General features: G+C 46.9%; 1 protein-coding gene across 5 annotated transcripts in view; it reads right to left on the minus strand.

Moving 5' to 3' along the window:
- Window positions 1-4,296: 4,296 nt before the first annotated feature.
- Window positions 4,297-26,292, minus strand: part of CDK19 (cyclin dependent kinase 19) — a 108,545-nt gene continuing 86,549 nt past the window's right edge. For 4 of the 5 annotated variants that reach the window (XM_036902973.2, XM_036902967.2, XM_036902971.2 and 1 more), the window contains 8 exons: window positions 22,652-22,783; window positions 18,002-18,145; window positions 17,758-17,827; window positions 11,836-11,908; window positions 11,448-11,545; window positions 10,674-10,752; window positions 9,923-10,123; window positions 4,297-9,045 (listed from right to left, as the gene is read on the minus strand). In XM_036902973.2, coding sequence (XP_036758868.1) covers window positions 8,884-9,045; window positions 9,923-10,123; window positions 10,674-10,752; window positions 11,448-11,545; window positions 11,836-11,908; window positions 17,758-17,827; window positions 18,002-18,145; window positions 22,652-22,783 — 959 coding nt within the window. In that variant the 3' untranslated portion in view covers window positions 4,297-8,883. The remainder of the gene's footprint in view (window positions 9,046-9,922; window positions 10,124-10,673; window positions 10,753-11,447; window positions 11,546-11,835; window positions 11,909-17,757; window positions 17,828-18,001; window positions 18,146-22,651; window positions 22,784-26,292) is intronic. The other variant, XM_036902968.2, reaches the window with a different exon arrangement.

Raw genomic sequence — 26,292 nt, forward strand, 5'->3', positions numbered from 1 at the left:
ATGCTCAGTGAAATAAGCCAGGCGGAGAAAGACAAGTACCAAATGATTTCATTCATCTGTGGAGCATAAGAACAAAGAAAAAAACTGAAGGAACAAAACAGCAGCAGAATCACAGAACCCAAGAAAGGACTAACATTTGCCAAAGGGAAAGGGACTAGGAGCATGGGGGGAAGGGAGGGATAAAGGGATTAAGGGGCAATACGAGTAGCAGACATAACATGGGGGAGGCACGGGGAGGGCTGTGCAACACAGAGAAGACAAGTAGTGACTCTACAGCATCTTACTATGTTGATGGACAGTGACTGTAATGGGGTATGGGGGGGGGGACTTAATGATAGGGGGAATCTAGTAACCATAATGTTGCTCATGTGATTGTATATTAATGATACCAAAAACAAACAAACAAACTTGAAATCCATCTGCCTAGAGAACCCTCTAGCAGGTCTCCCCTCAAACTCTACGGGCCAGAATTGCATCAGGTGCCCACAGGAACCCAGGGCTTGGCAAGGGAGTGAGATCGATGTGCTGCCTTTGGTCAATGGACATTCACCGCTGGAGCCGAGGGCTCTGGGCAGTGAGCACCCAGGCTCCTCGACAGCGCCTGGCACAAGGCATTTCCAAACTGGTCTCTGCAGAGCTTTCTTCTGAGGTGCAAGAAAGTGTTTTGGTCAAATAAGCACGGAGGGGCTGCACCAGATTCCAGCCCTCCTGGAAATTCACAGTGTCCTCTGCATGTTAAAAGCTCTGAAAAAGACTGCGCTTCATATTTCACCCAGAATTTTCCAGACGTGTTAGAGCATGTGACGTGACCTACAAGCAATCCCACAGGCACAGCCAGCGGTCCAGGAACATCTGAGAGGCACGAGGCTGGACACTGGATATGTTTGGCTTTTGTAACAATTATTTCAAGTTTGACTTAGGTGTTCATGCCTTTTATGTGCAGATAAATTTGTAAGAATTTTAGACAGTTTCATACTGGAATGTTTTGCTATTTTTAAGAGCACAGACATGTTGCAGAATTTATTTTTTTCTCTTTTCTGAATTAGGATACAGTGGCCGTGGGCAGCTGGAGACTGACTTGTTTGCCAAAACTAGATCTGGTGAAAAAAATCTGGATTCTAGATCCATTGTTTTCATTATTTAGCCTTTGGAGGAAACAGAAGTCGATTCCGTTGGCCAGGGTGGGGTCCAGGCAAGATGTGCGGCTTTTCCATTGCCTGGCTTCCCACAGAACACAGGTCAGGAAAGAACCAGAGACTGTCCACGTCCCATGGCTCTCAAGCCACCTGAGAGGGAGCCGGTCACGAGCTCCCACAGTGAGGACAGGCGGCCTCCCGTAGGCCGTGGGCCGACCAGGACGGCGTCAGCTATGGAAGCAGCTCCCCCCGTCCAGCCTGACTCTGCCCCTGGCAGGCGGACTGGATGCTCCTTGTACGTACAGGGCCCTGGAGGTTTCAAGGTGAGCAAAGCCAGAAACAGGGTTCTGGGTCTTAACAAGTACCCATCTGGCTGGCATCAAGGTCCAAGTCCAAACGTTAGAACGGGGACAGAACAGCTAAATGCAGGAGAGGGCCCTCCAAGCACAGTCTCCAGGCAGCAGGAAGACTCCGTGAGGCGCACCCTGAATGTCTTCCTTGGGGCGATCCTCGCTAGAGATAAACGTGGGGCCAACACGGTGCAGGAAGTTCTCTCTGACTATCCTCTTCATATCAAAGTTCCTATGAATTGCAAATAAGTGATCATGCAGGGAACTGTGCACACACACACACACTACAAACACCACTGAGCTCCTTGTTTGTGCCCAAAGGGATTTGTATACATAGTGGTGGAGAAGCAAATTCCACACATTTCTCTTCCTTGTTTATATGGGAAAATGTGTGGAATTATTTGAGCCACAGGAAAATTGAAAAACTTGCTTTTTAGTAAGATTTTTAGATATTCGGGTAATATTAAAGTGTTCATGGTTAAAAAAAAAAAGAAGCTTAGTAAGTTTCTACAAACACCATACGAAAAGAGAGGCCTTGGGTTTCCGGACGCCCCCCTGCTCCCTCCCCTGTGCTCCCCTGCACCTTCTCCCACCTCTGGCCCGCAGCCCAGGCCCTGGGCAGCAGCTCTCCCGAGTACAGGGCTTTCTGCAGCGGTTTTGCTTTATTCTTTTGGCATCTGGGACCAGACGGCTGCAACCCCACTGGGCTTTTCCTCCTGCCCTCCTCAGCAGCCTGGGGTCTGGGGACCACCAGGCTTGCCCACCAAGGGCTGCTCTTCTCAGGGGGACCCCACGTGCTATCTACTCACAGAGAGTTTCTCTTCTGTCTTCCCTCCTCTCCCCCAAGGGGGCCAAACCTTGCAAACCCAGCCCACACAGGCTAAATGGCAACTCAGGTGGTTCTTTGCCAGTCTTGTAAGCAGCTCTGCCTCTTCTCCAGTCCCCGACTGCCTGTTCCCCGTTTCCATCTGAGCCCTCCCCAGAACGGCTTTACCATGCCCCTTTTCTAGCATGCACTTCCGAAGTCCTCTGGCCTCTACCCACCCAAAGCCCCTTGTACATTTGGGGGACTTGCAGCAGCTCCCACTTCTTGGAACCAAAACCTGTTATTACTCTGCTCAGGTTGCTATAACGAAACGCTAGACCGGGTGGCTCCAACGACAGAAATGTATTTTCTCATGGTTCTGCAGGCTGGGAAATCCAAGGTCAAGGTCTGGGAGGGCTCGGTTCCAGGCAAAGGCTGCCCCCACTCCCCCCCACCCAGTCCTCATGTGCTGGGGAGGGAGACGGGGGTAGCTGAGGCACACACACAGGGCGAGCTCAGGGGCTGAGGGAGAAGGGAAACAGCGGGCGGAGAGGAGGAGAGGGTGCTTTCCAGTGTCTTTTCTTACAAGGACACTAATTTTACTGATCCTGTAACATCACTTGACCTTAATTATTTCCACAAAGGTCCCATCTCCAAATACAGTCACACTGAGGTAAGGGCTTTAACATAAGAATCTGGGGAGGACACATTCAATCCGTAACAGCTTCTTTGTGTGAGAAAATTCAGCAGTGCTTTTTGAACGACTCAGCAGGAAAGGTGTGAAAAAGCAGAATGTGCTAAATACATTTTGATGTTTAAGTCAACACTTCCATCTCTTCCTCCTAGACTCTCTCATTTAGATCAAAATGGACAATTTTCCTATTAGGCTCGTAACACGTGTTGCTTGTCCGGGCTTTTTACTGCCTGCTGAATAAAATGATGCTATGGGGGTGTTAAGATGCCTGCCTCTTGGCAGCCAAGACAGCTTCTGAAGTACGGCTAACCTGGCTTAGCTTTTTACTGAAATGCCATTTGACTTGCCTGTTCCTTTCCTTCAGAATGGCATTTTATTATGACTTGGGAGCTAAAAACACATGAACCTATTTTAAGAAAGTGATGCCTTTTTCTACCATTTTCACTATTCCTGGAACAAAACCCTGTCCATATACAAACATGGTGTACATATAAGTGACCCAAGAATTCTACGCTCCTGTCCCAAGTGACGCTAATGTCTCGTCTGCTCTGCCCTCAGCATCACCCAGCCGGACGCTGGGATCCGGGAGGAATAAAACGGAGGCCCTGCCCACAGAGGACATGCGGCTGCCTGAGGAGATAGACCCACACTTTTGAGTTGCTCTCCCTGGAGTGGCAAGAGGTGTGGGCAGTCACCCACTTTCTTGTGCCCAGGCGTCTGGTTACAGAGAGGCGGCTGTGGTGGAAGAAGTTTCCCGAGGGGACCTCTGCCCTCCAAAGGGCACCTTCCTGCACGTACAACCTGCGACAAGCTGTGGAGCGGCTGGACACATGCGATGCCTATTTTAAACAGAAACTAGGTTTCGTGCTGGTGTCACTTCAGCATTCTTCCAGTCACTTTGTGATGCCTTCGCTTCTGGAGGGACCACAGATCTATCAAGTGAATTATACGAAGGTGCGAACAGGCACAACACAACGTTCTTATAAAAGGGGAAACTCCCAGTGCCACGCTGCTCACCAAATGCAGCCTGTATGTTTATTCTGAAACATCATTCCAATTTGCATCAAAAAAAAGATGTACCCCTAGGGATGTTTAAAAACGACGATTTTGTGTCCGACGTATTGGCAAGCCTTGCCTCTGAGGTTCTGTGACGTCATAAGCATTTTGAATAAAATAACATATTGCACCTCCCAGGGAGACTTCACGTCGGTGCAGGACAAGGGCGAGCTGAGGACCTTCCAGGGATGCAGCAGAGATTTTAATTCTAAAATTTTTAGCAGGTTTTCTATACTTAAAAAATCCACACAGAAACAAAGTCAATTAAGTTTTATTACAACCAAGAGTATAAAATAAATGCGATGTAATTTATTTCAGTTCAACAGTCATTTCAGGAAGGCTGGCAGGACAGCTCAGAAGCAGGAACGCCCGGCCTGCACCCCGCAGGGCCGCGGCGGGGAGCGCACACCCGCAGCGGAGCGTGGACTGCAGAGGGAGGCGTGCAGAGAATGACGGGAGAGGGAGACAGCGACGGGCAAACATCACAACAGGAGTTATGGGGTCTACAAACTAGGCCGCTTAGAAAGGATAAACTACATGGCATATATAAAAAGTACTTTAAATTGTTGTTAAAAAGGACATCTTCTGTCCAGATTTTGTGTAATACTTTTAGTGTCTACACAGACAGATCTTTAAAAAAATTAAATAGTATTAATTTACTAAATATTTAGGAGATAACAGTGCATTAGGATTTTTTTCATATAATACACATCACCCCTTTGCAGTGATAGCATAGAAGATAAGTATGGCCTTAGGTACAACACAGTTTTTTAAAATCCTAAAACAACAAACTTTACTTTATAATTGTGACTACTGAAGATCATGGGGACCTAAACTGCTTTGTTTTATATAAAATACTCGTTATACTTGAATCCTTCAAGCCTCCTACAGTCTGTCATTTCACTGCCTTCTTCCATCCCCTAGGTAGGTAACATCATTGAGTTTAGGATTTGCAACGTTCACAGAATTCTTCCTTCATTGTATAGTTTCTGCTACATAAATGTACTCAAAGCAGACTGAGCTGCAGTACTTATTGCCCAACTATTTCTTTTACATTTAGCAGAGAAAACGGCACATTTTCAAGGCATACAGCTAAGTTGCTTCACCAGAGACACAAGCCAGTGAACACACACAGGTAAATGTCACCCCCTCTATTCCTAAATGTCAATTACATTTATGAGGGCAAAAAACTAGTGCAGAAGGCTAAAAGTCTAAGTACTAAAGTTTAAAAATCATACGGGTATAAACCTACAGGTCCTTGGCTTTGCGCGTGTGTTCCCGCACTACCTGCTTCACCACGAGGACTGCGTCTGCCCCACGGCATCAGCCCCGCCACCCGGCTGCCCTCCCTCGGGCTCCGCTGCCCTCGGACCACACACACACCTCACCAGCAAGCTCACTCGAAAACTGATCTGTGGCGGGGAGAGCAGAAACCCTTCACCCTGACGCCTTCTTTCCTTCGATGACCCCCCTGGTTCGGGGTCCCACAGGCTACAGGATGCCCCCCTCTGTTCTCAGGGGACGTGACAGTAAAAAACTCTCAAAGAGAATTGTCTTTTGGGGACCACAAAGGTACATTTTAACATGACCAGGCTTCACAGGTCTTCTTTGAGGTCCTGCAGTTTAGGACCCGTAAGTGTGTTAAAGGTTTTGTTCCCCTTCACAGAGAAAAGGAAATAATGAACCAAAATTATTCCAAAGGGTAACAGGCACCACTGGTAATGGGCACCACCAAGTCTGAGGCAAGAACTCAGGAGGGGAGGGCCGGGACCCACCAGGGACCAGAAACCCACCCGGGGTGCAGCGGGGATGGGATGCTGGCTCTGCCGCGAGCACGGGACCCCAGGGGCAGCTGACAAGGGCCCCACCAGCTCCTGTCACGGGCCCACAGCCCCCCATGCACAAGGGAGGCTGGGGTCCCGCGGCAGAACCTGGCACCCCAGCTCTGTGGGCAGAGCCGCTCAGGAGCGTCAGGCGTGAGCCATGGCATTTCGGCTCCTGCACAGGCTTGGGTTTTTTATTAAATGTAAGCCCCCCGAGAGGGCAGGAACAGAGCCTCTATGCCCGTTAGAATTTCCTACGACCAACGTGAAGAGTGTGTTCCGCCCACAGGGGCCGCCAGCTGCTGAAGGGCTGCCGTGGGCGTTCCAAACACACATGAATGCCTGTCGTGATACCTAACTGCTGGCTTTCTCAAAGGTAGATGAACAGAAACCTCTCCGTAACACGGTTTAGTAGAGAGCAGAATCTGGAACAGTGACTCTACACAGGTGGGTTTAGAAGCGAACAAAAGGAACTTTACATTCTAAGACTGTTTCACTTGTAAGCCAACCATCCTGGGAGAGCCTCCCACCGTGGCCTCGATCACAGGCTCTGAAGGACAGACGTGCATCTGCATGCCTTCCACTCACATGCCCTGGGCACCTGGAGGGGGCGCAGGGAGCAGCTGGGGACCAGGAACCTGGGCAGGGAGGCACCAGGGCACAGGGGGAACTTCACACAGGGAGCTCTGTATGCAGAGGGCTATTCATTTCTCATTTTAAGAAATAGAAGGGGCAAATTACTGTGGAGACAATCAGAAATGCCTCCCAACAGGGCACATCCACTGTCTCACATCCAGTGGTGGTGAGCGTCACCAGAGGGTCTTTATCATCAATAGCATTATTATGCTGAGAAAAGTAAGGTCCTTGCTGGCTATAGTATTACATCAATAGTGCAAAGTGTATACTGGCTTCTGTCTAAAAATCTTATTTTACTTGTGTATGGACCCAGAGTATCATAACCAGGTAGATAAGTTCACAAAGAATAGTTAAAAAAATGCATGTAACTTGCATATACAATAGTCAACTATTTCTTCTAGCTCAAGAAAACGTTTAAAACAAGGCTGGTGCTGCTAGTAGCATTCCAAGAACACCAATTGTTGCCCCTTCTGGTCCAGTGGGAGCACAGTCTTTACATTTCCTTGTGACTCCGGGGAGTGAGGGGTTCCTTGCACTGGCTAAGAACTCAGCCTCTAATTCACAGATCACGGAAATGCAAATCGCACTTTTTCTAGTACAGTTGTATACTATCCGCCCACAGCTTTTTAGGCACAATTATTACATTTTCTCCTAGGGGCAAAAGCAAGCATTCAGTGCAATGAAAAGATTCTTGATAGAATTAAATTTCAGTTAACGGCAAAATTATGCATACATAATACATACTTTACACAGGAATAAAATCTAAATTTTTAACATGCTTTAAAAATAGTCTCTATGTCTAATGCAAATATGAATGGAGAACACTGCTCTTGATTAAAAGCAGATTAATTTGCAGGCTTCTATTTGAGTATCTTGATTACGTAAGGAGTTACTCAAGCTAACCCAGATGTGAAGAAACCAAGAGCTCTTCAGAGAAGCCATCATTACGCACGACACACACGAAAAGCTTTTCCTTCAAAGGGAAGCAGCACCTCCTTCGACAACATCACTCCTACGAAGTCCTGGAGCAGGTAGTGGCCACGTCAGCCTTCTGTGGCACCAGGGGACTCTGTCGCCAAAGCGCTCGAACCCTTTTTAAGGTAGATGTCGCTACACGAAGGTTAAAATTATCTTTAGCTGCTGATACTATTCAGAATAAGATGATGCTGGGAACTGAGCTCCCCATGGACGACTAGATAAAACCAGCACATGCTTCAGGTCTTCATAGCACCAAGCAGAGTAACTGCAAAGATCTGGGCTGTCTGGCGTGGAGGCCCCCTCTGCCCCGCCATGTGTCTTTTCATTAGGCCTTCCCTGAAACTAGGTAAACAGAAACCTAACAGCCAACGTACTTTGGGACAGCGACGGCTCCTCGTTAAGACTTCTGCGAGCAAAGCAGTAATTGTTTCCGAAAAGGACGTAGTGCCTGAAAAGGTGCTTTTACCTATGTTGCTCAATCGGTTCTTGACATATAAAACTATACACCACTGGAGTCCTGTTTCTAAACATTAAAATCCTATTAAAAGAGCTTTGAAAAGACGTATCAGAGTGATTGCTACAGCATGAGAAAGGTGCACCAGGAAACTCTTCCAAAAGATGCTGAAGGTCACGGAAGTGCTGGGATTAGATCAGACGCTTCGTCAGAGAGGTCACGGCGGAACGCACGCAGCGGAGGGTCCCGGGAAGCATCGCGAAACTCTCCCCCAGGTCGGTAAGGGAGAGACGTCAGCAGCCGTGCAAAACGCGCGGCATCCAGCGCGCCTGCTGGGCGCGGCCTCCCGGCCTGCGTTCCTGTTCTGTTCAGAGCAGACGTCACGCGGCTGGAGCGGGAGCTCCGGGCTGTGCGGCTCAGTACCGGTGGGCCTGGTGGGCGGGGTGGGCGGGGTGGTACTGCGCGCCCTGCTGAGACGAGGAGTAGCCCAGGGTGCTCTGCGACTGGGACGACCCCTGGGCGCTGCCTTGGTAGCTCAGGCGAGAACCGGAGTGCTGGAAGGAAACCGGCAGGGCGGTTACTGGGCGGCGGGGGCGGCCCCGGGGCTCCTCGCGACGGGACGGACCCAGGCCGTCTCCACCGGAGGCTCCGGCTCAGAACCCCCGTGGCTGACCGCTAACTGGTCTGCTCACGCATCTCGCTTATTTCAAACCGCAGCCTGCCACCCACCGTCACAACCGCATCTGACTGGCCTTCCCTGGGGCACAGGCTGCACTGGCCAGGGAAGGCGGAGGGCGGACTGCTGGGACCCGCTGCTCGGCACAGACCTGCCAACAGGAATGAGCGATCTCGCATACTCATCCCTGGCACGCATAATGTGAACTGACGTGCTGTGAATCTCATTACAAACAGCAAAGGTGTGATCACAGAGACCTTCTTAGAGGAGAGTTCTCAGGGGCAGAGGCTACGGTGGGAGGGCAGCACCGCTGACAAGGCAGGGCAGCAGGGCAGGGGCAGAGGGGCAGAGGGCTGCAGGACAGAGGGGCAGAGGGGCAGGGGCAGCGGGCTCCACGAGCTCCGGGGCATCTGGGCACTGTCACACGTGAAGATGCCCTAAGAGGAGGCAGAGACAAATATGACCAATTCCGTGTTTCTACATCGCCTTAAACGAGGAGATCCGCCCGGAAGACCCGGGGCAAGCATGACACAGTGCAGAGAAGTTCATCTGGGGTCAGCGGCGCCGATGCCTCGGGCTGCGCTCAGAAGGCTGGTCCTCCCGGAGGGCGCGGGAGAGATCACACACACCAAAGCCATTGCTCAGGGTTAAAGATGCACACGACCTGGAGGTGGCACCAGGGGCCATGGGGACAAGTCAGCGAAGCCCCGCTTTGGGCGAAGGCTGCAGATGGGCCGCGATGCCCGTCCGGCGACAAAGCGGTCGGACCGTGCGGTGAGAACGACGGCCCTTGGCGGCTTCCTGGGTCATGGACCCGACGAGCTGCGCTGGCCAAGAACCCTTTCAAAATTTGAAATTCTAACTACGTTTTCTTTTTAAGCTTAGCATGAAAAAGCGTTCTTTCCACTCACAAGCCCCGCAGGGCCGCGCTGGCTGCGGGTCCTCGGCTTTCACAGACGAGACCCGGCCCGGCAGCTCTGCCAGGGCCAGTGGGGGACGCGCGTGGGACACGGGGGGAGGCAGGCAGGCACCCGGGTTCCCCTCCTGCCCCCCGCTCCGAGCAGGTGGCACAGTAGGTCCCTGGTTAGGTGGCCTGTCCCCACCTGCCCGCACCCAGGTCAGCACAGCCCGGTCAGAGGCGCAGACGCCCGCGCCCGCCCCCGGCTGCAGGGGGCTTCAGGGGCCTGGAGGGGAGCGGGCCGCCTGCTGGAACCCGGGGGCATGGCCCTTGGCTGGTCGGCTTGCAGAGATTACCAGTCCCTGCGGCCCCCCAGCACCCATTCTCCACCCCCGCGCTGCGCGGCCGGCCGGTACCTGGTAGTCGGGCGGCGCGGCGGGCCCGCCCGAGCTCGCCCCCGACGGCCCGAGCCGCGGCTTCTTGGGGGGCCCGGGGCCCAGTCCAGAGTCCTGGCTGGGCAGCGCCCCCGCCCCGTTGGTCTGCGCGCTGCTCTGCGTGGGGACCGGCGGGCCAGGCGCGCCTGCGGGCGGCTGGTGCTGGTTCGGCGGTGGGGGGTTCTTGCAAAGGAAAAGAGCGGCTCAGCGTGGTGCCCGCAGGGTCTCGGGGCCACAGAAGGGTCGGGAGGCACCAGGGGTCCGGGGCCATCGCCGCCCGCAAGGACACAGTGGCAGGGGAACACTTGGGGGGCCAGGGGCAGCAGGCCGGGGCTCCCCCAGCTCGCTGGGCCTGCACGACCCCCAAACCCATCACAGACGGTGTGGGCTCCTCGCCAGCACCACGGCCACCTCGGGCTTTTCGGCCAGGCCCTGGACAAGGGCGGGTGTGGCGGGCCTGCCCAATCCTACTGCAGTGAACGAAGGATGCTTCAAAAGTGTCAAGTGGTGGCGACACATGGAAGAGGCAAAAAGCAGGCATTCAGGATCAGGGCGAACAGACCGTAAAGCAGGACAGGGGGCCGTTTACCGGTAAACTTACAGATTCAAACGGCGAGGCGTATGTTCAGTAACACATAACTAATAAAAGGCTGTGGCGCACAGGGGGCCCACGCACACCCCCTCAGCCCCCCGGCCCGCCTCTGGCAGTGCAGGAGCGCCGGGCACGCCCTACCTTGTCACCCTTCTCCTCAGGTTCGTCTTCATTCAGGAATTCTCGTTTAGGGTATGGGATCTGGCAGCCAGCAAACACACTAAAAATTATTTTAAAAATACACGTCATGATCTAAAATCCACAATATCACTGCCTTGTTGAAGTAAAATTCTGCTTTTTTACAATCTACTTCCTACTCTTCGTCTGTGGCCCCCATACAACTTAATTTGAGCAATACGAACAATTCGCCAAGTTTGACGCTCCCTCCCACTTTCAATGAATCTTGGCTGCTGTCGGCCGGCTGACAAGCGACAGGGAAGTCTCCACACGACTTCATCAGCACTGAAAATAACTGAACTTGTGTTGCTCCAACAATGAAAATACATTTTTTTTTCTCAAGAAAATCTGTCCCTACTAAATCCAAGCAGAGTTGATGCACAGAAGTGTAACAGGTGGGGAAGTAGAGGGCTTCCACAGTGCAGTGGACACGCAGAATTTTAAACTCTGTTTCCTACTGGTTTGGTTTAAACTGGTCTGGATGCCTTATCTACCTACAGAAGTGCCCTCTGATCTCAGATTTCATCTTTATCTGTAAAACTCATGAATGGTCATTCCTAAAATTTGTTATTCACATCTCTCTACAGCTTTGCCTGGTTTGAAACACAGGCCTTCTCTCTTGAGCAGTTTCTCTCTGGGGCAGTAGAATGAAGAGAGCAAAACCCTCCAGCAGCGAGTGCCTCCCTGCATCCCACCCTCGACCTGGAGCAGAGGACCCAGGAAAGGCAGGCTACGTACTCCAGCGTCGGCAGGGGGTCCTCCTGAAAGTAGGGGTCCTGCAGTGCCTGCTCTGACGTGATCCTCTTGGTCGGATCCATGGTAAGGAGTTTCTGAAGCTACAACAACAGGAGATTGACAGCACATGGAAAGGTTGCTTACAAGTCAGTGTATCAGGATTAACGTCAAATGCCATTTGTACACCACACATGTGAAACTGGCAGAAATCATTACCATTAAAGCTCTTTTAAAATTAATTTTTTTTCTGCCAATAAATCATGGGGAGAAAATAAGACTAGAAGTCAAAGGTGACATCTGAAAAGAAAAATATTAATTTGCCCCAGCAGCCACCAGGGACACTTCCACTGGGTGGGGTGGGCCTCTCCAGACCCAGCTTTTGTGCACCTACCAAGAGGAACACTTTGCTGTCGGGCTTCACCTTGTGCTTCTCCATGTACTTGATGAGGCTGCTGTTGGCGTACCTGCAAGGACAGACAGTCAGTCACACAACCCCAGCAACGCTCGCACAGCTTCCGCCTTTGATGCAAAAGCTCCAACACTGGTTTTCCCACAAGGCATGTGCCTAAGCCACTGTTTTTTCTGATTGAAAGGAACACATAACCAATGTTGGTAAATGTGGGGGGGGGAAGGAATTGTTACACACTGCATGCAAGAATTTATATTGTTATAACCACTTTGGAGAGTAATTATGCATTAACCATTTGAGTTGAAAATTTAAATATGCTATGACCCAGCAATCCCTTCCCCAGGTTCATACTCTAGTCGGGGGTATCTCTGCTCATGTACATCAGGATACGTGAGCAAGAAGGTTCTTAGCATTTTTGCACTAGAAAAAACTGTAGACAACCTGAATGTCTATCAACTAAAGAATGGGCAATTAAATCATCATGGAATGGAATATAACAGTAAAAATGAACAGAGGCTGATTGGAGGGGGGGAAGCAAACTGCGGAAGAAAATGCCTAGTATGTATTTATATAAAGTTCAAAGATATATTAAACTGAACAATAGTTTATTTAGAGATATGTGCATATGTAGTAAAACAGTAATGAAAATGTGGAATCGTAATACAAATTCAGAGTAAGGCTCCCCTTGGGAGGGATGTGGGCAGGAGGGAGGGCACAGACCACCGCAGGAGTCTTAGTGATGTCTGTTCCTTTGACTGAGGAGTGAATAGATGGTTATTCGTTTTATTATTCTAAATAGACTACATATTTTCATCACATATATTCATTCTTATATATGATGCATTTCAGATAAAAAGGTCAAGAAGTTGGTAATACATATTCATGGTGTAAGATTTAGAGAACATAGAAAAGTATAAAGAAGAAAACTGAAATCACAAGCCATTCAGTGATAAAAAACACTGTCAAGCCTTTGATAATTTTCCTTTGGCATTTTAAATATACATAATATAAATGCAGAGAGGTTTTTGTTTTGTTTTTATAAACTTGGGGTCCTGCTAATAAACTGTCCCAAGTTTCTGCACTTAATATAGTTTCGTGAACATTTTCCTTATCAGATGCCCCTTAAACTTGGTGTTTGTGGTGGCTGCCTCTGCCTGCCATTACTACACTGTGGCTTGTTTCACAATGGCCATGAAACATGGTCCTTGTAGGTAAACCCAGTCCATGTCGTAGGACACAGTGCTGCCCAGAAGGAAGAGACAGAGACCCTCCGCACCCTGACGTAGTCATCACCCAGCTACCGGACCTTGGGCAGCTTGGTGCCTCTCTGAAAGCCTTAGGTCCCACCAGAAAAAAGAGGATTATAATTACACCCACCTTAGAGAGCCCTCATGAGGATCATATGAGAGAAGGTAAGGGCTTAGCACCAGGCCTGGCACCCAGTGAGCACTTAGCTATGTGTGGCTGCTCCGACTGCTACCACAGGGTAAGTCCCAGGGAATGTCGGGCCAAAGGCTAAGCGCATTTCAGAGCCTTATACGTGTGCACCCTCAGGGCAGCCTCTGGGCACCTCAGAGCCTGCACCAGGGAGGCCCTCCTAATGCAGGTTCCCAGGCCCCACCTCAGGCTGATTCAGAATCTGCATCTCTAACAAGCTCTCCAGATCTGAGGTGCAGTAGTTTGAGCAGCATTCATTCTCACCCGTAGCACACAAGGTTAAAAAGAGACAGCAGGCCCAAAATGGAGACACTTTTGCTAAAAACCCCACCATTCAGACTTATACCTAACTGCAGTCTCATCTCTCCCAGGAGTAGAAGTTTAAACCAGTCAATCTGGAATTTCCTGATTAGCACTAGAGTGGTGATTCCCCCTAAAGGAAGGTGACTCTGCCCAAAACAACCCTTTCTTTTCTCTTGCTAAGAACCCCCTGTCCTACCACTTAGCCTGTAAGGTCCTTCTGTTCCAGGCACCTCCTCCCAGCCCCTTCCCACTTGCTGGAGGGGAAGCTGCCTGAGGCACAGTGCGTGAATAAAGCCGTCTTTAGGTCTTCAAATTTACTCAGTTAAATTTGTTTTTTTAAATAGAAGTAAGACTGCCCATTTTATTATGCACCACCAGCACTAGGTATTTTCATTTAAAAAACCTCTGCCATGTGCATTCATTAAAACAATTTTTTCCTCCAATACCATGCACACTTTAATTGGCAAGATAGTCAAACAATAAAGTTTATGTAGAAATGGAGTCTGTCCACATGCCTTTGGTCTTTACATCGAATCAACTGATTTCATGGGTTAGCTTCAGATTCTAGGACATCTGTTTCTATCATGATATAAAAAGCCTTTGAGATCTCACTCCCCAACTTCAAGCTCTACTACAAAGCCATAGAAATCAAGACAATTTGGTACTGGCACAAGAACAGAGCCACAGACCAGTGGAACAGAATAGAGACTCCAGACATTAACCCAAACATATATGGTCAATTAATATACAATAAAGGAGCCATGGACATACAGTGGGGAAATGACAGTCTCTTCAGCAGATGGTGCTGGCAAAACTGGACAGCCACATGTAAGAGAATGAAACTGGATCACTGTCTAACCCCATACGCAAAAGTAAATTTGAAATGGATCAAAGATCTGAATGTAAGTCATGAAACCATAAAACTCTTAGAAAAAAGCATAGGCAAAAATCTCTTGGACATAAACATGAGTGACTTCTTCATGAACATATCTCCCCGGGCAAGGAAAACAAAAGCAAAAATGAACAAATGGGACTACATCAAGCTGAAAAGCTTCTGTACAGCAAAGGACACCATCAACAGAACAAAAAGGTACCCTACAGTGTGGGAGAATATACTCATAAATGACAGATCCGATAAAAGCTTGACATACAAAATATATGAAGAGCTCATGCACCTCAACAAACAAAAAGCAAATAATCCAATTAAAAAATGGGCAAAGGAGCTAAACAGACAGTTCTCCAAAGAAGAAACTCAGATGACCAACAGACACATGAAAAGATGCTCCACTTCGTTAGTTATCAGAGAAATGCAAATTAAAACCACAATGAGATATCACCTCACACCAGTAAGGATCGCTACCATCCAAAAGACAAACAACAAGCAAGGTTGTGGAGAAAGGGGAACCCTCCTACACTGCTGGTGGGAATGTAAATTAGTTCAACCATTGTGGAAAGCAGTATGGAAGTTCCTCAAAATGCTCAAAATAGACATACCATTTGACCCAGGAATTCCACTTCTAGGAATTTACCCTAAGAATGCAGCAGCCCAGTTTGAAAAAGACAGATGCACCCCTATGTTTATCGCAGCACCATTTACAATAGCCAAGAAATGGAAGCAACCTAAGTGTCCATCAGTAGACGAATGGATAAAGGAGAGGTGGTACATATACACAATGGAATATTACTCAGCCATAAGAAGAAAACAAATCCTACCATTTGCAACAACATGGATGGAGCTAGAGGGTATTATGCTCAGTGAAATAAGCCAAGCGGAGAAAGACAAATACCAAATGATTTCACTCATATGTGGAGTATAAGAACAAAGGAAAAACTGAAGGAACAAAACAGCAGCAGAATCACAGAACCCAAGAATGGACTAGCAGTTACCAAAGGGAAAGGGACTGGGATGGATGGGTGGGAAGGGAGGGATAAGGGCGGGGAAAAAGAAAGGGGGCCTTACGATTAGCATGTATAATGTTGGGGGGGCATGGGGAGGGCTGTGCAACACAGAGAAGACAAGTAGTGATTCTACAGCATCTTACTACGCAGATGGACAATGACTGTAATGGGGTTTGTGGGGGGGACATGGTGAAGGGGGGAGCCTAGTAAACATAATGTTCTTCATGTAATTGTAGATTAATGATAACAAAATAAAAAATAAAAAAATTTTTAAAAGGCCTTTGAACTTGCGAAATCCTATTGCTCAATTCCCATTATGGTTTATTATCTTTCCCACCATTAAAAGCTAAACCGAGGTATTTGTTGTTTTCTGAATCACCCTATTCCAAACTAGCTAAAGCTTAGGAGCCGAGTGGTTTCCAAAGCAATTCAAACTCTTTATATACATTAGGAAGTATTTTATCAGACCATGTTTACTTGAACATTCAATTTTTAAAGTCAACTTACTGATTTCCCTTTAATTCTATTTTCACCTTGCCTTCTAATAATAAAAGCTGACACTTTGGAAAGATTATAGAGACTTCTATTGTTTTCCTTCCCAATTCACCTTGAGAGTAGTTTGGTGGGGGGGGTTCTTTCTTTTTTTATCTGATATAATGAAAACAAGTTTTCTTTTACTTTTTGTCATTTGAAATATTTTCTAGACTTTATAAAATATTTTATTTCAAAGATGACTCATGTACTGCATTAGATTTAGCTAATTTTTAATAAATTCTTTTTGTCTCATGTATTAGTGGCCTGCTTTTATGGGGGCAGATCATGCTGAGGCAGCACAGGTCCCTCTAAACTTTCCTATTACTTTTCTAACTGAATTTCATTTATCTTGTAAAGTTTCTCTCCTTTTACTTCCAGTTATTGAAAAAATTAACACTTCACATAAAATCTTCCTTTCATCTTTAAATACCAAGCTACATGGTAAATGCCTTCATCAATTTTCTCCACCTTTTTTATTAGTAGGGTATCTTTAATTACTTGAACGTGTTTCATTTAATATCCGTTCACAAGCAACTAATGAGCCTCGTACTCTGTGCCAGGCCCTGGGGATACACACACACACAATGTCTTGTAAGACAGACGTGAGCCACAACGTCTAGGGTCAAGGCAGGTAGAAGTCAACAACTGACCAGTGCACAAGGCCGAGCTGCAAGAGGCCGCAGAGGATGCGGTGGAAGTGCAGGTGGGGGTGCCCAGCCCAGCGCAGGGCAGGCCAGGCCTCGCCAGCACGTGCTGCCTGAGCCAAGACCTCACAGATAGCAGAAAGTCTGACTAGGAGTTAACCCGGTGAACCGGACGGGAGGAAAATGAATCCAGACAGCGGGAAGAGCACAAAGCAAAGATCTAGAGGGAGCAGCTCAGGGTTTCTGAGGTTCCTCAGGAACTTCATGATGTCTAGGCTGCAGAGTGTTAAGCAGACAGTGGTTTAGGAGATGAATTTGGTGATCGAGAAGCCGAGGCTTTGTTAGCTATACTGAGGAATCGAGGGCAATAGTGAATTACAAGCAACTAGGGGAGAAACATGATCAAGTCTGCTTTTGGCAGTAACTGCAGAGCAGACAGTGAGTTGGAATGGAGGGAGAAATAGCACTGAGGCCCTGGAGGATTCCAGCTGAGACAGGGGTGGTCTGGACCGTACCCGTGGCAAGGCGGATGTACAGAGATACAGACTCAAAGGGCATTCAGAACAGAGAACTGACTAGATTTGCTAATGGGGGAGGTGTTTAAAATGGAAGACAGATTAAGAAAAGGATCAGGGGCGTCTCTCAGGTCTCCGGCTCCAGCAAGCAGGTGAACGAAGGAGCCGTTTCCTAAGGGAGGAAATAGAGGCGGAGGGGCCATCCTCACAGCTGGTCCAGAAGCACAGATGAGGACGTTCCAGTCACTGTCATTCCAGTCACCATCATTACGCAGCTGAAGATAAAATCTCAGCTGTGTCCTTGAACTGAGCCCTCTATCACACCAAAACGGAGGAGACACTTAACCATCTATCGCTCTTCCATTTCTTAAAAGTTCCTAATTAAATACTACAGCCTAGGCCTGGCACATAGGCTAACAACATCTGGAATTGCTTCTTTACATTATAAGCATAATTAATATGCTAAAATCTAAGTTTCTGGCTTAAATAATAATCTGTATCTGGTTTCTGGAGGGTTAATCTAAATACTCCCACTCGAGTTCACTACTCGTATCTAACAGGGGGTCACTTACGTTGTTCTCCTGAAGTCCTTCTGAAGCGTAGGGTACTCGGGCATCTTTCTAATATCTTCCCAGTCTTTATCTTATAAAAAGATATTAAATATTGTTATAGGAAAGAATGGGTTACTTACATCAAAAATCTCCTACTAGTTATTTCAGCATAAAAACATACATAAAAATACTTAAAATATGCTTTTGAAAAGGAATGATTGTGAAGTATGACTTGAATATTATTTTGAAAAGAAAAATAAATTACCTGCAGGAAATCCCATGACACTAAATATCCGATCTAACTGATCATGATGAAAGGGGTTGCTTGTTTTTATATCTTCCTGACGACAGTGAAAAATAGGCTCGGAAGTCAACAATTCAGCAAATATACAACCTATTGCCCATATATCTATGAAGGAAGAAAAACAAGTTTTGTACACATTTATTATATCTCTTCAGTCATAATTCCTGGGTATAATCACAACCTACATATAAAAATGTTTTTCAGTGAAGCAATATACAAAGCACAGTTAAGTATTTTAAGAAAAAAATATATATGTAAGAGACATGAAATAATTATAGCACTACATTAGAGATTGAAAGCCAAATTAAGAAACTTACTTGCAAAATTTCCTGAAGAAGATAAGCTTGGGAAACTGAATTTAGCAAGCAATGAATTTATTTTAGACTTAGGCAAAAGCCTTTCTAACCCTTAACAATTAACCACATTAATAATTTAATCACTGAAGTATTCAACTGAAAATAATACAGGGCATAATACTCAAGATCAGAGAGCCTAAAACACCATCAGGCATGGTGACACCTTCCTTATGGCAATTAAATGCACGATGATGGAGCAGAATCCAAGCTGAGATTCTAGACAGACAGGACAGACCCATGAACTGATTTGGAGAAGCTTATCTGTTGTCTGCACGACTAGCAACTTCAGTTTTCTTCCCCGAACTGTGAGGTCTGGAAGCCGCTGAGCACAGGCATACACAGGCCCTGTGTGACGCCAAGAGAGGCACCTGGCCATGCTCACTGAGCTGCAGCCTGATCCTCCAGGACAAAGGAAGGCGGCTTTTAAAGTTTTGTTAACTATTTCAAATCACCAGTCACGGACTTTTCTATTTGGATTTTTACGCATAAATGGTAATTTAGATTCTAAGACTGTATTATATTTATGATACTGTGCCATTTGGAAACGAATTGTTTGTGAAATGCACATTCACACTTGCTCACTTAAATAAATGCTGTTTAATAAGTATTTTTTTTTAAAAGATAATGCACAGACTACGGTACAGTACAGGAAAAGGGGTAGTTCAGGAGCTTACTGAACACGGGAAACACACTGCAGAAAAGCTAAGAACCAAGGCCATGTGTTCCCACTGGCTGGGTCAGGGCTCATGCGCCAGGGACCAACCAACAGCCAGAGGAGGAAACCTGCAGTCACGTCTCCCACAGGCGACTCAACTCAGGCCTGGGTTCTTTCCACACCGTGGGAACATGGTCCTGCAGTAGCGACTTGTTATCACAACATCACCTGCTACTGTAAGGGCCTATAAAACGTTATCTTTCTTAATGATAAAGGAGGGTCACGTCGCCGTGGACATCACCTACGGAGCAGAGTGATGTGTTCAGCACCTACTTCTTGCCGCCCTTCCTTCCCCCATGCCGTGTTGGTTTTCCCTCCTGCCTGGTATGGCTGCTCAGGACCATCCTACCTGCTCCCTGCTGGTGGCCTCCACCAGGCCATCAACAACCAGGACAGGGACTGTGCATTGCCGGACATGCCAATTCTTGGTCTGCCCTCTTCAAAGGACAGGAGCAGGACTGCAGACTCCCCGAGAACCGGATGGAAGCTCAGAATTCAGTAGTGTTAAATTCTAGGGTTTCTTGCCTCATGTTGGCCTGTAATAAACGGTCCTCTGGTGCCTGCACCACCGACACCTGCTTCTCAGCTCTCCTCCATCAATGACTAGTTCTCTCTCACACACATGTGCACACACACACATTCCCCTCCTCCACTAAGCATTACTCCATAAACCTACGCTGATACCAAATCACCAGACTCTTTCCTATGCTCTGAATAGAAATAACACTCATTTCCGACCCGAGCCAGGTGTAGAGCAGAGTGAGAACAGATGAATGTGCGGGTATTTACACGTCTGCTATGAATACATTTCAAGCCCAAAGAAAGATTTCAGGTTTACTCTTTCTCTGTGCCTTAACTTCTTTCCTAAATTCTATCCAGAATGGATAATTGGGACTTGACTAAAATTAAAAATTAGTGCTTATGTTTTAATCTTAAAGCGGTAAATTCAGAGCAAGTAAGTTACAAGCTAGTTAAAATTTAATTTCAGTTCTCCTCGCTCTGGAATAAGCAACGCTGTTGGTCTCCAGTTCATATCTAAGTACCTTTATTTCCCCAAAACCACACACATTCTTATTTCAGCAGAACAGTTCATCAGAAAATATTCCTAACGGTGCTCTCGAAGTGTGGGCTGTCAGAATGTCGTGGCCCAGACAACGGAACCGCCAAATGGCTTGTGTTAAAAATGGGCCTGCTACCACAGGTTTGCTGTGCTCGAATCTGAGTGGATGGATTCTGACAGGGACGCATTCAATTCAACTGCCTCTTCTGAATAGAGACCCCCCTTCTCGGGCAGGAGCCCCCCACATGGCCTGCCGGTCACCCCACGGCCCCGCCCCATGCCCTGTCTCTCTCACCACCAGTCCTGTTCTAAGCACCACCTGCTCCATCCCACCACCATCCCCTCTTCTTAGCTCACTGTGCTCGAGGCCTGCTGAGGTTGCTGAAGAGATTTGACTGTTCTTTGGAAAGGCAGACCCAGAGGCAGAAATGCAAACATTAATTCTGAAAGTCTCAAAAGGCTGGTTCATGAGCCCTTCAGTGAAAGTCACTCATTGGGACGTCAGCAGTCAGGCTCTGCGGCATCTCACTGCGCTGATGGACAGGGACTGTGATGGGGTGTGGGGGGACTTGATAATATGGGTGACTGTAGTGACCACAAAGCTGCTCATGTGAAACCTTCATAAGAGCCAGGTGTGTCGTGGTGGAGGGCCTCACAGCTGCATTGCCAGCCAGGGGGATGGAGCGCCTGAAGCTCCTGACAGTTTCCCCAGCTGCTGGGCTGAGTGCACTGGGACAATGTGGTCCCCCTGTCCTTCCTCCTGAGCAGCAAGCCTTGTGCAATCCTTGCCCCTTTAGCAGCCCTCTCGCTGTCAGGAAGTCTCTCAGAGCGCCCACCTTCCTATTGTCCCAGAGCGGCACTTTGTGGGTATCTGCTCTCCACCATCAGCTGGAATCTCCGTCTCCCCAGGCATTCCGCCTGTCTTAGCTTTCCCACCCCACTCATCTCCAGAGCACCATGCAATGTAGGTTCGTGCCCCCAGAGCAGTTCTCCAGGGCTGGGTGTCCAGCGGTCCCAGGCCTCCACCCCCTCCCTGCTCCGTTTCTCTTCCTCCCTCCCGTGAGGCAGGGGAGAGGGGGTGGCCTGGGTCTCGCCGGATCACGGCTTTGGTACGTCACCCTTTTCCATGAGACCTGCTCTGTTCCCCGGCTGTAGGCAGTCTGCCACAGCCTTCTTTCCTGTCGCTCTTTCACGATTAGTCGTATTTGCTATATTTTCATGTTATATGTGTTTGGGAGGAGGCCTCTGTCTCACCTCTCATGAGGCCATTTTTGGCCAATCCTCCCTCACTAACATTTATGAAGTATTACGATATTTCATCACTGTGCTGAACATCCCATCCCTGGACAAAGTATAAATGTTCTGGGTGCCTGAGCTTTGCAAAAATCAGACCTGATGAATGAAGACAGTAGTGTATTTTAATTTGGTTTCCCTTTTTACCCATGAAGGGGCTAATGATCAGTTTAGTTCTTGCAAACATCAGAACTTCCTCTGTAGCTCTTTGAATGCCACTAGGTTTTCCATAAACTTAAGAGAGAAAGGGTTGTGCTTACCTGTCTATTTTTAATGATTACATACTTTCAGTGCCTTTATTAAACAGAACAAAGCAGCTAAAGGTAGTCAAACTGATATTAATCTAGTATCAGTAAACAGAAAGTTCAAGAGAAGGAAAATTTTAAGACAGACACTTAGCACATTCAGGTCCCTTCCAGAACTAGCCTCACACTAACAGCACAATTCACTCCCTCCCTGTCTTCTCTTTATACCTCCTTCAAAGAAATCTCTAGGTCTGAGGAGAACTTGTGCTTCATGACCCCTCAGTTCACAGCTGAGAACCTCTGAGGGCAATATAGTGTCCAGATAGCAAAATCTGTGATGCTTCTGTTCTGACACAGTCTTTAAGTCCTACAGAGAGTTTTTATAACAGGTTTCCTTCCTCAGGTTTTTTACTTTGTACGATGGCAAAATGCTGAGCACAGCTAATCCACCCAGACTATTCCCGACCTCAGTGGAGAAACGGGCCTCCTGATAACTGCAATGGCCAGAGAGAAAGACCAGTTGGCCTTCTTGCTTAAGGAAGGACTGTCTGACCTTCCCCGGAGGGAAGGGCCTCTTGCCAGCACCACGCTGCTCCCATGTATGTTTTCCCTTTTGGGAAGAAAACAATTCTAAGTCTCCAGTTCTTCTGACTGATAGTAGGTAAGTGCAAAATAAAATCTGCATGTTATCATTTCCATAGCAACTCAATGGGACCAGATACTCCATTCTCTGAAGGAAAATGTTTCTTCTTTTAAAGAACCATATTCCCCTATACAGTCAAAAATCCAAATCTCCCAGAATATAAAATGTAGAAATACAGAAGACAACAGGACTTTCACAAAGAGACACAAAGCAGTTTGTACAGAGTGGCTTTATTACTATACCATTTGGTGCAAGTGATTAATTCGATGGCAAAATGCAAATCATTCAGGCTGACTTACCGATGGCCTTCGTATAATGCCTCGCACCAAGCAAAAGCTCCGGAGCCCGATACCAAAAAGTCACAACTACTGGATCCAGGTCCGCCAGGGGCTTCAGGGGAGAATTGAATAATCTGGCAAAACCCATGTCCGCTAAAAAACAAAATACATTAATGCAAAACTCAGTTTGGCATGCTGTGAGAACCACGCAAGGCCGATAACAACAGCCACTAACCTTTTGAGCAATCCTTTTCCTCCATTTCAACCAGTGTTCTGCTCTACCTTTCTGAGGTAGACGCTATCATTATGCCTAATTTACTGATGAAAAAACTGAGGTTCAAAGATATTCTGACTTGCCCAAGGTCATACAGGTAGTAAGTACAGAGTCAGAATTCAAGCCTGGGTATGACTTCAGATTCCTGGCTTTTAGAACAATTACAATAATATTCTTAAATGTTTTTAAATTTTTTAAACTGAAAATACTCTAAAAGTTTCCATGGTCAATCATGACTCCCGTATGCCTCACATCTATAAACTGACTACATCTCAGTTTGGTGTGTGCTGCAGTCAGTTGTTAGGGACTCATGCCAACTGAATAACACACATCTCTTCCCAACTCTACGTTCAGTGACATCATGTTGGTGGTTTGAAACTGGCTATGATGGGATATTTATATTATGGAAAAGGGCAAATGCTACAGATTGGGGAATCCCCCCCCCAGAGAGCCAGCTGTTACATAGTTACCAGCATATCACAAACATTTCCAAGGGCATGTACAGAATACGTAAGAGATAATTTGTTAAAATCCAGCATTTAACAAAGATCTATACCAAAGCTAAGTGATTTAAATATTAGAGGTGTGCAAAAGTAATAAGAAGAATATTTATTACTATAATAAGGTCCTGGAGACTAATTTTCTTAAGATTCCATGAATAACAAATACCATCTATCTATAAAGCACTGTAGAGTTTACAAATGGTTTTACATATATGTGTCACTTCATGTAATCATCATAAGAATGCTGGTTTGTAAGTATTTTGTTCCCTAGTGCCCAAAAGCAGTTCGTAACTTGCCCAAAGTCACAGAGATTGTAAGTAAAAACACCAGTACTCAACCAAACCGTGTTATAGTTCAGAAACTATTTTCTTAGCCACTGATCTGACACCCAATAGATTATACATATTTTGCACACAGGCAAAATCATCAGAATATTAAACCTCTGATTTGAAATATCATAGACACAGTGTATCTGACTGTATAAGGGGCCCCCATGAACTACACAATGCAGAAATTGTACATCCAAGTTACAACTATAGAATCATTTAATCTAAAACTAACATGTGATGATATAACATACATTACATTTTAACTTACAGTGATTTTGTTTCTTTAGAGTTGAAGGTTCTAAAAGACTTTCTGAGAATGCTTTGGAGAACCAGGGTCTTAAAAAATAAAGCTGTCCGAGGAAGCCTGTGCTGATTTCTTAAGTACTCTTTCTTAACTAAATTTCCATATAGTTAAAAAAATATTCAAAATCATACTACCAATATTACAGCGACTTCAAAGCACTGTTTTACAAGTTTATAGGTGCTGATTGTTAATGCCAAGTATGACGGAATGCTGTTTGTAAGTAAAGGCCAAGGCCAGGATTTCTCCCTTGATTCTCTACCTTCTTGGTTTTATATGTCACATCTATTCACTGTCAGATGAGATCAAGGCCAAATAAAATAATAAATGTTCTTAAAAACAATTCCTGCCTATTGTATGTATTTTAAAGGAGTTTCAAATACGCTTTCAAGTAACTACTAATTTAGACAAAGGTAACTAGCCTAAACATCATAATAGTTATTTTCCTAAAATTAAACAGGAGTGAAACTGTTCAGTTCAGGGACTGTAGTAATAAAATTCTGGCACGGGTGCTAATTAATGAAAGTATCGAATGACAGAAAGCAGGAAAAGCCAGTGTCTACCGAAGGTGAGGTGGCAGAATATGTGGTGCAGATAAACATAAAGGGGTAGCGCTGTAACATTAAGGGAAGTCGCTATGGCTTTGTACTAGACTCAGTCCCTTGGGAAGGGCCTGTGTTCACGGCTCTACCTCAAACAGCACTGATAACCACTGCGGAAGTGCATCAGGCTGAAAGTGCGACTCGGCAAGATTCAGAAGGACGGATCCCTGTGAATACTGAGCAGGCCATGAGCCTTCCGGGTAAGGCGCTGAGCTGTTAGGTTGCTGGGGCGGGGAAGGCTCAGATAGAGGGAAAAGCCCAGTATATTTTCTATTCAAATATACTTTTCAGTCAAAAAGAACTGTATTGAAGTGTCAAGCATAGGCACAAGAACATTACTAATTTTTTAAAAAACAAGTGCTATTAAAACAAAGTTTAAAAGCAATTTAATCAAATAGATTGTTTACTAGACCTTTATTACTTATTGCTTGCTTTTAATCTCTGATCTTCATAGAACTACAATCCTAGAACTCTTAACAGTAAGGCAAACTAACTGGCCCACCTAGACTACAGAATTTATGCTGAAGAGTAGCAGAGGTATTTGGGAGTAGAAAGGGGGAGACACTAGGTTTGGGTGACCAGGACAAACATGACGACTGGTACAAAAAGGGAGAGTGTAAGAAGGGATGCTGAATCTGGTTTGGAACAATGGACTATAGGTTGCCAGCAGGACATTCAAATAAAGATTTCAGCTAGGGTGAGACAATAGAATCTGAGATCCAAGTCTTAGAATCATTTTTATAGAATCCAAGATTTTGAGGTCACAACTTATCATTTTCCCTAAAGAAGCAACTTGTACAGGGAAGCCATGTCCCCAGCCAATGCCGAGGCTGGCGTGAAACAAAAGGTTCATGAGGAGTAAAAGGCAATGCTGAACAGAACACAGAAGGAACAACCCAAGTGGAAGATAGGAAAACAGGACTATGTGATGTCACAGAGACCAAGGGAAAAGCCAGTCCCATGCCCAGACTGGTGAGAGGATGAATGACCAAGGCAATACAGGACAGCGGCTACTGAACACAGGCTGCTCGGCTCGGTGAGAGGGGGCAGCGGCGTCCGTGTGGGGGCAGTGTCAGCAGAGGCATGGAATCCGAGGCAGATGAAAACACACGCGGGTGAACGGAAACACTGCGTCAGCATCGAGTGTTCTAGAAGCAGAGGAATAAGGGGCGAAATGAACAAAAGGTGTAAAGAGACAAAATGGATGTGAGAAGATTTATCTTAAAGTTGGGAAGAGGATCACGAATGCTTAAAGGTTTAGAGGAGACGGGAAGGGGAGAATGGAGTTGCGGCAGGATGAGGAGCTTACGCACGGCAGGAATATCCTTAGAAGCCAGGACTGGCACCGGGCAGGACTCAAGAGGAAGAGGTGCTCCTTCTCCCTGACACTGCTTCCAAGGCAGAGCTGTGCTGACCGAAGTGGTCAGTGAGGTCCCTCCAGGCAGTGATGTTTGTAGGAAGACAGAGGCGGGACAGGAATTCAAGGCTGCCTTTGAAAGGCTGGGTAATACGACCTCCCGCAGTCCAGCTTTCCCAGCCTGTGACAGCCCCGGGGGTGGGGGAGAAGTGCCCAGCACATGGTGGAGCAGACGGCTGTTTTACTGCCTCCCGGGCTTCCCTTCCCTCCCACCCGGGTCTAGCCTATGGCAGTGC

This window comes from Manis pentadactyla, chromosome 12 (genome assembly GCF_030020395.1).
Source record: "Manis pentadactyla isolate mManPen7 chromosome 12, mManPen7.hap1, whole genome shotgun sequence".
Taxonomy (NCBI): domain Eukaryota; kingdom Metazoa; phylum Chordata; class Mammalia; order Pholidota; family Manidae; genus Manis; species Manis pentadactyla.